Source organism: Protopterus annectens, chromosome 16.part0 (assembly GCF_019279795.1).
Source record: "Protopterus annectens isolate FY-2018-M chromosome 16.part0, PAN1.0, whole genome shotgun sequence".
Lineage (NCBI taxonomy): Eukaryota > Metazoa > Chordata > Ceratodontiformes > Protopteridae > Protopterus > Protopterus annectens.
The window spans coordinates 878414209-878428757 of NC_056750.1; the positions used below are offsets into that span (position 1 = coordinate 878414209).

The following is a 14549-nucleotide window of genomic DNA, read 5'->3' on the forward strand; positions in this document are numbered from 1 at the left end:
CACTAAACCACCAAATGTGGCCGTGTGGCAGCACACTAAACCATCGAATGTGACCGTGTGGTAGTACACTAAACCACCAAGTGCGGCCGTGTGGCAGCACACTAAACCACCAAGTGTGGCCGTGTGGCAGCACACTAAACCACCAAGTGCGGCCGTGTGGCAGCACACTAAACCACCAAGTTCGGCCGTGTGGCAGCACACTAAACCACCAAGTGCGGCCGTGTGGCAGCACACTAAACCACCAAGCATGGCTGTGTTGTGGCACACTAAACTGCAAAGTGCAGCCATGTGGCGATGCACTAAACCACCAAGCGCAGCCATGAGACAGTACACTAAATCACTAAGGGTGGCCATATGGCAGTACACTAAACCACCAAATGTGGCCGTGTGGCAGTACACTAAACCACCAAACGCGGCCATGTGGCAGTACACTAAACCACCAAATGCGGCCGTGTGGAAGTACACTAAACCACCAAGTTCAAACGTGTGGCAGTACACTAAACCACCAAGTACAGCCATGTGATAGTACATTAATCCACTAAGTATGGTCCATGGCTGCATATTCAACCACAATGTATGGCTCTGTGACATCACACAACCATCATATATGGTAGAATGAGTGATAGAGTCATAGAACACTGGGTTAACATGCGTGGACCTGTAACAGCACCCAGAACTACTATGAACTTTACTGTGGCTTACTACAGTTTCAGTGATTGCTTGGCAAACATAAATATTCCATTACTTGAATCTGTGTATAGAAAAAAAAAGGAAACCTCCAAACTGTACAGTCTTTGATGCAGTTATATTCCAGAGCTAAGATTTTAGAAATTGCTTTAGTTGCACACATTTTTTCCACTGGCTGTCTGGAAATGCATTATACAGGGATGATATCAGTGTCACCAACCCACCCACTAGGTTTACAACAGCATTTCCCTCAAGCAGCACCTTCCATCAGTTACTTAAACACATATGTAAGTGTTAGTGAATCAGATTGTTCTGGCACAATCATACACTTTATACGATCATAGGAGATTACTAGGCTATCAACCCGGAGGTCATTTTAAGCTTAGCCATTTCATCCCAATGTAATACCATGAAAATGCTAGTCAATACACAAGAATGCATTTAGTGATGACTGTCCATGTCCAGGATGACTGTGGGCACCATCTCCAATAAGAATTTATGGTGCCCCATACACTTGTCCAGGTTCTTCTTGAACAGGGTCATAGAAGCGCACTGTTTCACATGAATTGGTAGCCTGTTCCAAAGACACGGCAGTCACTGGGAGATAAATCTGTCCCTCCAGCATGTCCTACTTAAGTTGCAGACCATATTTATGTCCCTGAAATGGATAACCCTAGTCCAGTTTGATTTACTGATATGCAGCAAATTCATAAGGTTTCGGTCTTGGATTGCTCTGTAGGCCAAGCATGTCTCTATATGATATGGAGTACAGTGACAGGGACTTTAGTCAGTTTGTGCAAGACACATGGTGGAGCACCTTGGTCTTCTCTGTTAAGACACATGTGAGGTCTCTCTAGTTGCTGCAGGTGCTTTGCACGGTACATGCTGAACAGGGCGTTTTACTCAATTATGAGCCAGATTAGTGTTGAGTATAGAGGGGTTATAACCTCTTCTGCTCTTGAGGCGATGCCTTTACTAATCAAGTGTGCTATGCAAAAAGCCTTCCTTACTACAGTAGATACATGGTGGTCGAAGTTAAGGTTGCAGTCAACTTGTGATTTCAGGTCCCTTACCACTTCATGGGTACTTAGGGTATTGTTGATTTGATAGTGTGAAGGGACACCGTTTGTGCTGTAGGGAATAATGATGCATTTCTCTGCATTCAGTTTAAGACTGTGACTAATACACCAGTCACTGTTCTGCGCGAGACCCTCCTGGAGTATACTGACATGATCTGGGGATTCAGTGATTGCACCTAGTTTGCAGTTGCCTTCAAACTTGGTCAGCCACAACCCTTAGTTTTGACCTGAACTTCTGAGAAGTATATACCAAACAGCAGGGTGCCCAGCACTGACCCTGTGTTACCCCACTGGTAACATGTCTGCTGGTTGATGTGGAGTCACCCACTTTGATAGTATGTGTCGGTTTGTGAGCCAGTTGGTAACCTATCTTACAATGAAGGGGTTTGCATTCAGTTCGCTAAGTTTATTGGTAATGCCTGAATTTGGAATTGTGTCAAAGCCTTTACCAAGTTGAAGTATGCTGTGTGCACAGATTTGCCCCATCAATGTCCCTGGTCACATTTTCAAAGAAGTCCACCACATTTAACAGGCTGGATCTGCCCTTGATGAAGCAGAATTGTGTACAATCCAGGGTTTGGAGCTTGCCTATGTCTTTTTTATGAGGTCCATTATAATACATTCCATGGCCTTACAGATGAGGCCGATCAGGCTTATCGGTCTGTAATTCCTATGGTCTGTTGTTAGGCCATCTTTGTGGAGGGGAATAACTGTTGCTGTTCTCCATTCTGCAGGAACAAAGCCTGTGGTTAGGCTATGACTGAAAAGGGTACTTAATGGTGATGCTAGTTCATGTTTAGCCTGTTTAGAAGACAGCCTGGGATGTCGTCTGGTCCCATGGAGGCTGTGTTTTTGCCTTGGACAAGGCTTTGAGGACCTGCTCTTCATATATGTAGAGTGGGGGGGGGGGTTTGGGGGAAGGCTTGTGATAAGTTAGGAGGGGATCAGAGTGACATTTTCACTAAACCTATCCGCTATCAGGTTTGCTATCTCTGTGGGGTCAGTATGTGTGATGCCATTGGTCATTAGTTCTGCACATGCTTGGGTCCTACATTTTAGGCTACGTACATAGCTGCAAAAGGCCTTATGGTTACCCTTGGCTGTACTTGCTAAGTTGCTCTCAAAGGCGACCTTAGAGGATTTGACAAGTTGTCTTATTTACCTGTTAAGGCGGAGGAGGGTGCTTTTCCATTGTTGGGGCCTTGCGTTTGTTTTCTTGTACAGCAACTTTTTGCATTTAATGCAAAGTTTGTTGATGCTGAATGTCCACCACTGCAACTTGTTTTTACTTGGGGCTCTGGCTTTGATTCTTTCTGGTACAGCTGAGTTTATACACTTATGCAAGTGACTGTACAGGGCTTTAGTGTAAACTTTGATGTAGTTACCACTTCCAGCTTGGGGTGGGGCTTGGAAAGCATTTATACCTTTGCCTAGGAGGGTAGAGTTTGCCTTGGTGAAGGTTTTTAGTCTGATTTTGCCCTTTGTGTTTTCTGGTGTTAGTGCTGGCTCAAAGGTGACTGATTTGTGGTCAGATTTAACTAATGAAGGTCTGACAGATGCGGCAGCGCATCTGTTTGACATGTTAGTGAGGACCAGATCCAGAATGTTTGTTCCCCTTGTCAGTGCATGGAGAATGTGTTCCAGGGCATTTGAATTAACAAAGTCAAGGAACGTTTTCACTAACGAGTTGGAGCTAGAGTATGTTTCCCAGTTGATGGCGGGATAATTGAAATCCCCCATGACCAGAGTGCTCGGTAGAATTTGGATTTTCTCCAGTTTGGTCAAGTAGACTTCATGGGCTTTGTGACCCATGGAGGGGGATCTATAACTGGCTATGATTTGAATGGGGGCCTTACTCACTGTACCGTGGACATGGAGTAACTCCATGGAGTTGTCCGGTCTAACTAGATGGGAGGTGAACTTATCTGTAATATAGATATAAACACTGGCTCCTTTGGTTTTCACACATACATTTTGTGGTCTAAAGGTGTGGAAGGCATTGTAGCCTTGCAAAGCTGGTATACTCTCGGAGGCCTTGAACCAGGTTTCTGTGACTGTACAGACATCTACAACTTCTAGTGATAGAAGTACTTCCAGGGAGTGCAATTTTCCTAGCATTTAGCAGTATGACCCTTATTTTATTCTGGTTGGCCAATTTCACGTCAGTAACGTTGTTTTTAAGACCTTGCCTAAAAAATGGGCATTATGGGGAGGCAAGAGCATTTGCCAGCAGCTGAAAGCCTAGAGGTGCTAGGTACAAACCGTCTATGGCAAAGCAGTGATATCTGTCTACCATGGCTTCCCAGGGTGACAGGAAATGGATCCGCTTTGAATGACACCAAAAACTAAGCCAATTATTGAAATCAATCATTTTTGTTTAGACTGCAGCATTATTCTAGGTGAGGGTAGTATGCTGCTCAAGGCTAGGAGCATACCTGAGTGGGACACACAGTGAGAGAGCTCAACTATATCTCTCTTTATATAGTCCAGTGAGGTACATCTCAGGTCGTTCACACCAACATGAACTATGGCAGAGTCATAATGGTACTCGATGCCGACAGGCCTGAATCCATGCGTGATCTGATGAATCCTGGTTCGGGACAGGCAAATGACTGTGACTTTCTCCTTGTCCAACCTGGAGAGTGGGACATCTGTGTGTTTCACTACTGAATCTCCAATGACTAGAATATTTGTTTTTTTGACTGTTTTGCCTTGGTGGGTGAAATACTGGTGCTGCTATGTGTCATGCGTGCTGTGAGCTGGTGTTAGTTGTAGCAGTCTTGTGTTTTGGAAGACTCTGGTGTTTAGGTAAGCTTTCAAGAGAACCTTTGTGTATGTAGATTTTTCTGTTTGATGCATACTATGTGTATGAGTAATGGTACTATGTGCATATGTAGTGGTGGGTGAGTGACAGCCTCTTCTGTGCTATTGTTTTGAGTGCGAAAGAGCATGGATTCAATATTGTCGATGTAGATACATCTCTTGCACTCTGTACTAGAGCGAGTTATTAGTAGAGGGTTGTCTGTGTACATAATGCAATTGCTGCACTGACTCAAGAGACCCAAGTCAACAAGATTGGCAGGAGAAACAAGGGTAGTCCAACTGTCCATAATGCTAGGTTGAAGAACGTTGTCACCAGGGGTGACTTTTCAGAATCGCTGAGCTCAGTGGCTGGATATTTCTGCCTGAGGTTTAATTTATTTATTTATTTTGCTGGGGGTTTAATAGGTTACAGTTCACTAGCAGTATTTCTTTGACTATGGCAGCGCTAAGGATGAGGGTACACTAGTATCTAAGGGAAAAACTGTTGAATTTATTAAAAGCTGGATCGCAGAGTAGCCATCTCAAAAAGAGACATACTGCCGAGTCACAAATTTGTGTATGCCTGAGAAGAGCCCACTAAACATTAATGAAGTGAAATCAGTCTGTATGGCAATGTTTGTTTTTCATTTCTGGAGGAGTCAGAGATCTGGTGCAGTAGCAGCGTGGCATGCTGTGTGCTCTGGTATTTTTAGTTATGACATATCACACAGGATGAGACAAACAGAAAGTGATACTAGTGTGCGGAATACATGTATTCCTCCTTTATTCACACTTCCTGATTCACTTATTACTTGTTGTGCACATCTTTCTGACATTAGTGCCGTTTTATTCACAGGAGAAGGACACGCTGTCATAATCACTCTCAATGAATTCAGTCCAGAGAAAACACTTGATATGCAGAGTTAAAGAACAATTTTAAGCCACTCATTTTTGGAACATTTACATCTTTGAAAACTTGTTACAGAAAAAAAAAATCTATCACAGTGACCCTCTATTTTTCACCTTTTTCCAAGAAAATGAAGATGGAGGGAGACAGAGAAGTCTGCTATAACAAGGATCAATGGAATTCATCACTTTGGAGAAAATAAGGGGTCCTTCTGGTGGCCTTCCACCATAGCTGGGTTTTCAAGCACAGAGAAATTGTTGCATCCTAGTGTAACTGTTGGGAGTACATTTCTGAAACTGGAAATCTAAAAACAGACTTAATAGGTTCATAGGATCACAGAAAGTTACTAGGCTATTGGCTCTGAGGCCCTTATAAGCCTAGCCAAGAATTTAGCCCATGCACAGACAAATCAGCACCTGTCCAGCAGGGATACAGGTGGAATCCCAGAGATGCATTTTCTATTTCCCATCCAGTTACCCAGACTGCGGTTAAAAATGTTTAAAGAGGTACTCTGCTTGACGTGAAGAGGGAGTCTATTTCATAGATAGGGGAGTCTCTGGGACACATATATGTCCCGCCAGCAAGTCCTATTGATGTGACAGACCAGGTTGAGGCCGCATGTGCGGGTTACTCGAGAGGCTTGACTTGCGGATATCCAGCAGTCCCCATTAAGGCAGTGTCCGAGACCACCTTGTATGCCAGGCAGAGGTCACCTCTGAGGAGTCTGTATGAAACAGAGTAGAGGGATAGGGCTTTTAGCCACCTGTGTATGGTAGATTTTTGAGGTCCTGGATTCTCCTGGTGAGGAACCTCTGTAGTCTCTCCAGCCGCTGCAGGTGCTTTGCGAGGTACATGCCAAATGGGGCATTGTACTCAATAATGGGACTTATAAGGGAAGAATACAGGGATGTTATGACCTCCTTGTCCCTGGATGAAATACCCTTACTTATGAGGTGGGGGCCATGTAGAAAGCGTTCCGTACAATGGAAGCAACATGGTGGTCAAAAGTCAAGCTGCTATCAATCTGGGTACCCAAATCCCTTACGACTGACTGCAGGCTTAGAACATTGTTATTAATGTGATAATTTGTGGGGACATTCCGCTCCCCAAAGGGGATGATGATGCATTTTTTTGTATTCAGCTTGAGGCCATGTTTCTGGCACCAGTCAATTGTTTGTGTGGGACCCTCTTGGAGGACGTCCACGTCACTAGGGGAACTGATGACAGCTCCCAACTTTCAGTCATCTGCAAACTTGATCAGCCATAGCCCACTGGTTTTGGCCTGTACCTCGGAAAAGTATATCCCAAATAACAAAAGCCCTAAGACAGAAGTATGTCACTTGATGTGGGTCTACTGCTTGAGGTGGCATCCCCTATTTTGACTAGGTGGGTTCTATCAGTGAACCAGTTGGCTACCCATCTGGTAACATACGGATTGATGCCTAGTTGACAGAGTTTATCTATTATGCCCGAGTCCTCTTACAGTACACTCATCAAATCCAGCTGCTACATTACTAGAGTTGCCACTTGTACTACTGAAAGAGGAATAGTCTGGTCTACCCTGCTCTGATAGCTACTACAACAACTCCCACCAGCACAATCAGTTTAAAAAAATGAATGAATATTAAAACCGCAGCAGGTAGTACATAACAGTAGTGATCTGAATAGCAAATGTAAAACTTGTTATTCTAGCAACTTTCTAAGTTTAGAAGAGCCATAATTAAAATCTGTCCCTATTTTCCCCTCAAGCAGCACATTACACACCTCTGAAAGAGATTTACATTTGGAATTATATGAGATAGCAGCTCTTGTATAAAAAATATGCTGTTGTACTCTGTTTTTATTAAAACTTTGTCGTAACATCTTGCTGTTTTCATATTGAGAATGTAATTTCACAGAATTTATTTTGCTGTGCTAAATGTCTCGGGTTATGGCTAAAAAGGATCTGTAGATCAGCCAAACGACTGTTTAACAAACAAACTAAACCCTAACCTGCAAATCATGCAGCGGAATTCTTTTTTGGCTTACATCATCATCATCTTTCGGCTGTTCCCGTTAGGGGTCGCCACAGCAGATCGCCGGTTTCCATTACTTCCTGTCCTCTGCATCTTACTCTGTCACACCAACCACCTGCATGTCCTCTCTCACCACATCCATAAACCTTATCTTAGACCTTCCTCTTTTTCTGTTACCTGCTAGCTTCATCCTTAGCATCTTTTTCCCAATATACTCAGCATCCCTCCTCAGCACATGTTCAAACCACCGTAATCTTGAATCTCTGGCTTTGTCTCCAAACCTTCCAGCCTGGGCTGACCCTCCAATATATTTATTCCTAATCCTGTCCACCCTTGTCAAACCCAGTGCAAATATTAACATCTTCAACTCTGCCATGTGCCTTTTTGTCAATGCCACTGTCTCCAACCCATATAACATAGCTGGTCTCAACACCCTCTTGTAGACCTTCACTTTCACTCTTACTGGTACTCGTCTGTCACAAATCACTCCTGACACTCTTCTCCACCCACTCCATCCTGCCTGTACTCTCTTCTTCACCTCTCTTCCACACTCACCGTTACTCTGAACTATTGATCCCAAGTAAGAAAAAAAAAGACGTGGAATTCTTTTTGTTTACGTGATAACAGTTTCATAGCAGCAACAAAGCAGAAGCAAAGGGCAGTGTCAGCTGATGTCACAGTTGGAAAGTAAAGCATTTATGCACACTTCATATTAACTGAAGCCTACTGAATACAATCTGCAGGAGAGGAAAAACAGACCTGCATCACGTAAGCAGCCTACTGATAAAAGAAACCAATCCAGCTAAACTCAATTCACTCTTTTTTTCACGTTCTACACAGACCTTATGTACTTGTACTCACTGACGTTTCTATCACCCGGTGTGCATCCTGAACTTTTCTAACAGTAAATAACTGTTTGGGGTCTGGGAAGTCCTCTCCATCATTAGGCCAAGACAGAAGGTTCCCAGTACATGAACATTTTGTGGCTTTTTGACCCCTACAACTTGAAAAAACACACGTTATACATACTCCCACCTTGTGTTGCAAAACATCAATTTTTTACATTCACAAACACCCACCTGTAACCCATAACAGCAATTAATTAATTAATACCCCTCCTTTAGATTAAAAGTTAATAAAAAAATAATGCTAGGAAACTGTTGCTAATGTTATGCATCAGACAGTGTTCATTACCTTATACATGCTGAATGCTTCATGAAGGAACACAAAACTGTGGCTTGAATGCCTGGGGACACACAGCACACAGATAAAGGTTTCATCCTCCTGGCAGAACAATTCCAGTCGCTGTCTGTGCACCCCACAACACTGCTCTGTCCTCTCACTTTCAGCACACAGACTCTGCATCTGTTCTTTCTCCCTGCAGTCTGGTTTTACTTTCTCACTGCAGCCTGCTTTTGCCGTCTCCCTGAAGTTTGCTTTTTCTTTCTTCCTGCAGTCTGCTTTAGATTTCTCAGAGCAGTCTGTTTTTTCTTTCTCCCTGCAGTCTGTGTTTACTTTCTCCATGCAGTCTGCTTTTTCTGTCTTCCTGCAGTCTGTTTTTATTTTTGTATGTCCCATATTCAGTTTTGCAGATTTCAGAACCATGTCAGCCAATAGCTGATTTACGGTGTACTTCTTCTTGGGAAGTTCCTGTCTACATTCAGGACAGGAAGGTTTTGTTGAATTATGCCACAGCTTGTTAATGCAAGGCCTACAGAGCTGGTGCCCACAATCCAGCATTACTGGAGTTTTGCAAAGCCCAAGGCAAGCTGTGCAAATAAACTGCTGTAAATAATTTTCCTCCTGTATGTTGCAAGCCATATTGACAGCAAAGAACTCTGACTATGTTTTAGTTTTCGTGCACAGGAAGCAAAAAATGAAAGGAAGTGACTTCATTTAAAGGGGCAGTACATCGATCATCCCATGGAACTATTCCTCTCAAAGTCTTATTTTTGGTCTTGTCCAGATTTCTTGGACTAATGGGGGGACAAAGTCCCCAAAATAGGAATAGATTTTAAACATTTAGAAAAGCTATAGAATAAACGTTTTGCATCAGCATGCATTTTCTGAAGAACATGAAGTATGAAATGCAAACATCTTTTGTTGTTTAGTGACTTCCATCCTTGATAATCTATCAGAAAACCACAAATTGTATGAGAAAAAAATATCAGACAAACTTCTGGACATTCTGCAGAAATCCAAGCAGTTGAGAGGTATCTGTGGGACCTCCCAGTGATAACTGTAGACAGAGCTCAGCTTCTTTGTTAAAAAAATAATAAAATAAAAAAAGAGGTGAATCTGTCATACATGTTATACATGGGATGCTGAACTTTAATGGCATTCACTGGGAAAAGAAGTCAGAGCATGTATGTTTGACCTGTTCCAGGTTCCTCCATGTTTTAACTAAAGGTACTACCAGTAGTAATATATAAACCCATTCATTGGGGAAGGCCTGCTGTTACCACAATTTAAGTTCATAAATAAAAGACACTTGTGCAGGAAAGGTGGGGTTGCAAGGGGCTGCGGAAATACATTATAGTTCTTAAATAAAGCATACTGACAGTGAGGGTGTGCAGAGAATGGAGATGCATAATTAGGGTTAACATACTTTAGCTTCATATACAGAGGACACTGATGAAAGGAGAAGGTTGGCATACTTGAAGTCCTAAGTTAAGATCTAAGAATTGAACCAGTAGTCAGGGGCTTGAGGACACACATTGACAGTAATCTAGTCTTTGATCATCACATGTCTACAGTAGTGGGGAAATCATTTTAAGTTATGCAACTTATCAACAAAAGTATGCCATCTAGGTCCAAGGAAGCCATTGCTCCACTGTATTCGTCATTCATCATAGCTTCATAGGCGATTACTAGGCTAATAATACAAGTTACACCTGAAATGGGTTAGGGAGACCTATCATTGAGTACAATGCCTACTTTGGTATGTACCTAACCAGGATTATCCAAAAAATGGAACATCCACAGAGGTTCTTCACTAAAAGAATACAGGACATAAGTAACATGTCCTATATAGACCGCCTCAATGTCCTATCCCTGTATTCTGTCTCCTACAGGCTGCTAAGGGGAGATCTATGCCTAGCATACAAGATATTGTCAGACCCCACCTTGATGGACCTCCTGCATATCCTGAAAACAAACAACAACAGAATTACCCATTCTAAAGACTTAAACCTTGCCTGTGATATAAATAGGTCCTGCTGGAGACACAGGTTTGTATCCTAGAGACTACCCCTTCTCTGGAATAGGCTTCCCATCCATGTGAAGCAGAGTTCCCCCCAACTCATTTCAAGTGTAACTTAGACAATTGGATGGGGAACGGGAATTTCATCCATGCTTTGGCACCTATGTCTCTAATGGACACAGGAAACCTATAAATGCTTAATCTCCGAAGTCCCTGTTTACATTTATCAAGAGTACTAAAACCTGTCTGAGATTTGGGATACATGGCTAGGCTTAAAAAGGCCCTTGTGGTCATCAGCCTAGTACATACCTGTGAAGTTATGAACCTATAAGTGTGTGTGTGTGTGTGTGTGTGTGTGTGTGTGTGTGTGTGTGTGTGTGTGTGTGTGTGTGTGTGTGTGTGTGTGTGTGGGGAGGGTGCATTTGGATTGTCATATTTCTAAAACAGAGAACATTAATGTACAGAGGATGGGGGAAAGCTGTTGACTTTAAAAATAATAGTACTTCATAATCAGACAACCCTGCTGAACTGTACAATGACCTTGTAATGTATTCCTGCAATTGCCCTGCCCTAGTAACTTATTCCTTCACTTCTTCACTTTTGCCACAGTTAGCTGCATGGCTAGCTGGTCCTCTGATATAAATTAGGTGGTGGTCATAGTCTTAACTGTTTCTTTCTCCATTATTTTTTTCATAAATTATTTTTGATCCCCATACTGTATTTAAATTTAAAGCAAAACTAAACACAAAACTGTAAACTGACTTGTCAGTGCTGCTGTTCTGTATAACATGTGAATGACAGAAGATTAAATGCTATTTCATACAACATAAATGCCCTTCCTGTCTTTTGGTATATATAGTCATTTACTTCCATTACCTAAATAAAATACATTTTCTTAGGGAACAATATGGCACAAAGAACCCTGATACTAGGATATTTGTCGCAATGCACCAGGTAACAATTTGGTAGTCAGAGCTCAAAAGGAACCTTAGAAATAAAGTTAAAATGCACCAACAGTCTAAACAAGGGCTGTCCAACCTTTTTGGCTCAGGGTGGGCACTTATTATATAATTCAGGGGTCATTTATCATACTTAACAAGGTTTGAGGGGGCCAGATTACCGTATCCAATATGTATCTGTCCATTCAAAACAGTTTGTTGCAGGACATACTGAGGACCAGATAAAATGCTTTTGTGGACCGGATTGCAGCCCTAGGGCAACCTGTTGGACACCCCTGTACACCAATGCATATCAGCATTAATTGTATTACATTTTGGTAATTTACCTCCCACAAAAATTTCTGAGAAAAGTAAAGGGACCAAGTTTATTGAACCAGGGTGGAGAAGCAACAGATGTCCTTACATTCACTGCTGCAGTATTCATCACGTATGGGATTCCCTGCCATAGAAGCCCGATGTCCTGCCAGTCTACCAAAGTCTACCATTGCCTTAAGGTATGCTGAACATCACCCAAATGCTCCTCGCATAGCATAGGGCATAAAGGTGACGTTCAGGAGTACCATCCTCAGAACTTCTTTGCCGCCAGTCTGTACACTGTTTCTAATCACTGGTCTGTTTGCCTATATCCATTTTCTGCAATTTTTACTGCATTTTTGTATTCTCTTGTTTGCTGAAATCTTCAACATTGCAGATAAGTACCCAGTTGGGGTTTTGTTCTTTTTCTTAATTTTTTTTGCGCTGTTTGGGGTTAATGTCATCTAGGAAGGGTAAATGCCAGTGTGGGAGACAGATGCCCCATAAAGACTGCCACAATAAGTGCCGTTTTTGCTTAGGAGCTTCTCACGACCATACATCTTGTTTGATTTGTCAGGCATTTGTCCCAAAACCCCTTCATAGCAGGTTTTCTTCCCTTTCATTGTTTGTTGAGAACCAGCATCTTAAGCTTCTTACTAAGGATACAATAGAAGGAATTTCCCGCCCTAAGGGTCAGCCATCTAGGAAGAAGAAGGTGAAAACGATAAGACTAGAATCTTCCGCTATCCAGCCTCTGCCAGATGTTTCTATCAAGGTTCTTACAAACCCAGAGTCTGGCCTGGCTCTGTTGTAGGATTTCTCTGCCAGAACCAGGTTGGAGGCATGCTAGGTTCTGGTGGGCAGCATGTTCAACGAGGCTTTGTAGGCTTCCATTTCAGACATTCAGGAGGAACCATGGTTGATTGTTTCCAAGGGGTCAAGGGGGGGGTTCCACATATTCTTCTTAGGGAAGAAATTCCTACAACAGTTGTCAAATGCAGTCCTGATTCAGAGCCTTCTCAGTTTTCTAGGGTGGATGTTCCCTTAAAAAAGAAAGAGAAAAGTAAGCATGTTTCTTCTGCTCCTAGGGATCCTCAAAGTGAGTGGCAGGCCTTTACTCTGGGTTTTTTTAATGCTTTACTGTCATTAAGGCCTCTCAAGAGGTTTCAGTTCCTGCCTCTTCTTGGTCTTCTTCTTCACTTAAAAGGCCCAGAGAACTGAATTCTTCTGAGGAAGAGTTGGATTCAGATGAAGAACCCCTTACTTATTCTCCTCAAATTCCTTCTCCTTTGGACTATGGGTCAGAGGAGGAGGAGGAATATAATAGTGGTGATGGGTTGGGAAGGTAGCCTAATGGTTAAGGTGTTTGACTTACAAACAGAAGGTGTGGGGTTTGAGTCTCACAAGGGATAATTGGCTAGGCTTAAAATGGCTCGCAAGGGCAGTTAGCTTAGTACTAATCTATGAACCTATACTCCTTCTGAGGAAATTTCCTTTGGGGACAAAATATTTAGGATGATGGATTTTTTTAAGTGGGATTGTGCTCAGGTCTCTAATATCCATAAGAGGTACTATGAGTTACTGCAGATGGAATATCCTAAACCTGCGGCTATTCTTCCTGTTTTGGCTGCTTTACTGGATGTTTTCTCAATGCCTCTAAAGCACTTGATTCTTTGCACCCTGCTCCCGAGAGGCCTGATAGGATTTATAGGGTGCCTGAGGATTGTACTTTTTGTTCAAATGTCCTGCTGCTGACCCCTTTGATAAGCCATCTCAGTTGCTTCCTTCATCCAAGTTACCACCTTCTGACAAGGACAGCAGAACCATGGACAGAGTGGGTAAGTAGGTTTACACTTTTGCTACCCTAGCTTTTAGGGCTATTAATTATCAGACCCATATGTCTTGATGGGAGCACTACAGAATCCTGAAAGCCCAAAATCCTGAAGACCAAAAGCAAGAGACCAAAATCTTGAAAGTTCAAAATACTGAAAACTCAAAATACTGAAAACACGCAGGATGCCAATGCTTACTATATTCCAGCACAAGTACATACAGAAACATATTACCCTTCAACTATATGCAGGGGGCTAGCCCCCGTGTAGCCCCCCATGTGGGGGGGCTGCACCCCCACACCACCCTGCTACTTAAATATATCAACTTCGAGATTGCACTTCACTACACTAAGTGCAATCTCAGAGTTGATATATTTAAATAGCAGGGAGTATGGGGGTGCAGGGGGGCTTGCCCCCCTGCTTATACTTGGAGAAGAGTAATATGGTTTGTGTTTTATTTGTTTCTGTATGTACTTGTGCTGGAATATAGTAAGCATAGGTATCCTGCGTGTTTTCAGTATTTTGAGTTTTCAGTATTTTGAACTTTCGAGATTTTGGTCTCAGGATTTGGTCTTCAGGATTTTGGGTTTTCAGGATTCCGTAGTGCTCCCGTCTTGATATGTGTTGGCTCTCTTTTCTCAGGCCTGTCGGTTTATTTCTGATCTTCCAGACTCTGAAGGTAAAACTTCTGTTCTTCCCTTGCTAGGGACTTCCTCTCATTTGGTTCGTCATTCTATCAAACTTAGTTATGATGCAGCAGTAATGAGGAGGT

The 14549-nt window shown here is 42.6% G+C and overlaps 1 protein-coding gene across 1 annotated transcript in view; it reads right to left on the minus strand.

Moving 5' to 3' along the window:
- The window catches only part of LOC122790379 (zinc finger protein 184-like), a 161773-nt gene extending 152430 nt beyond the window's left edge, over positions 1-9343 (minus strand). Inside the window, exon 1 of the mRNA XM_044057892.1 lies at positions 8685-9343. Coding sequence (XP_043913827.1) covers positions 8685-9311 — 627 coding nt within the window. The 5' untranslated portion in view covers positions 9312-9343. The remainder of the gene's footprint in view (positions 1-8684) is intronic.
- Between the last annotated feature and the right edge of the window lie 5206 nt (positions 9344-14549).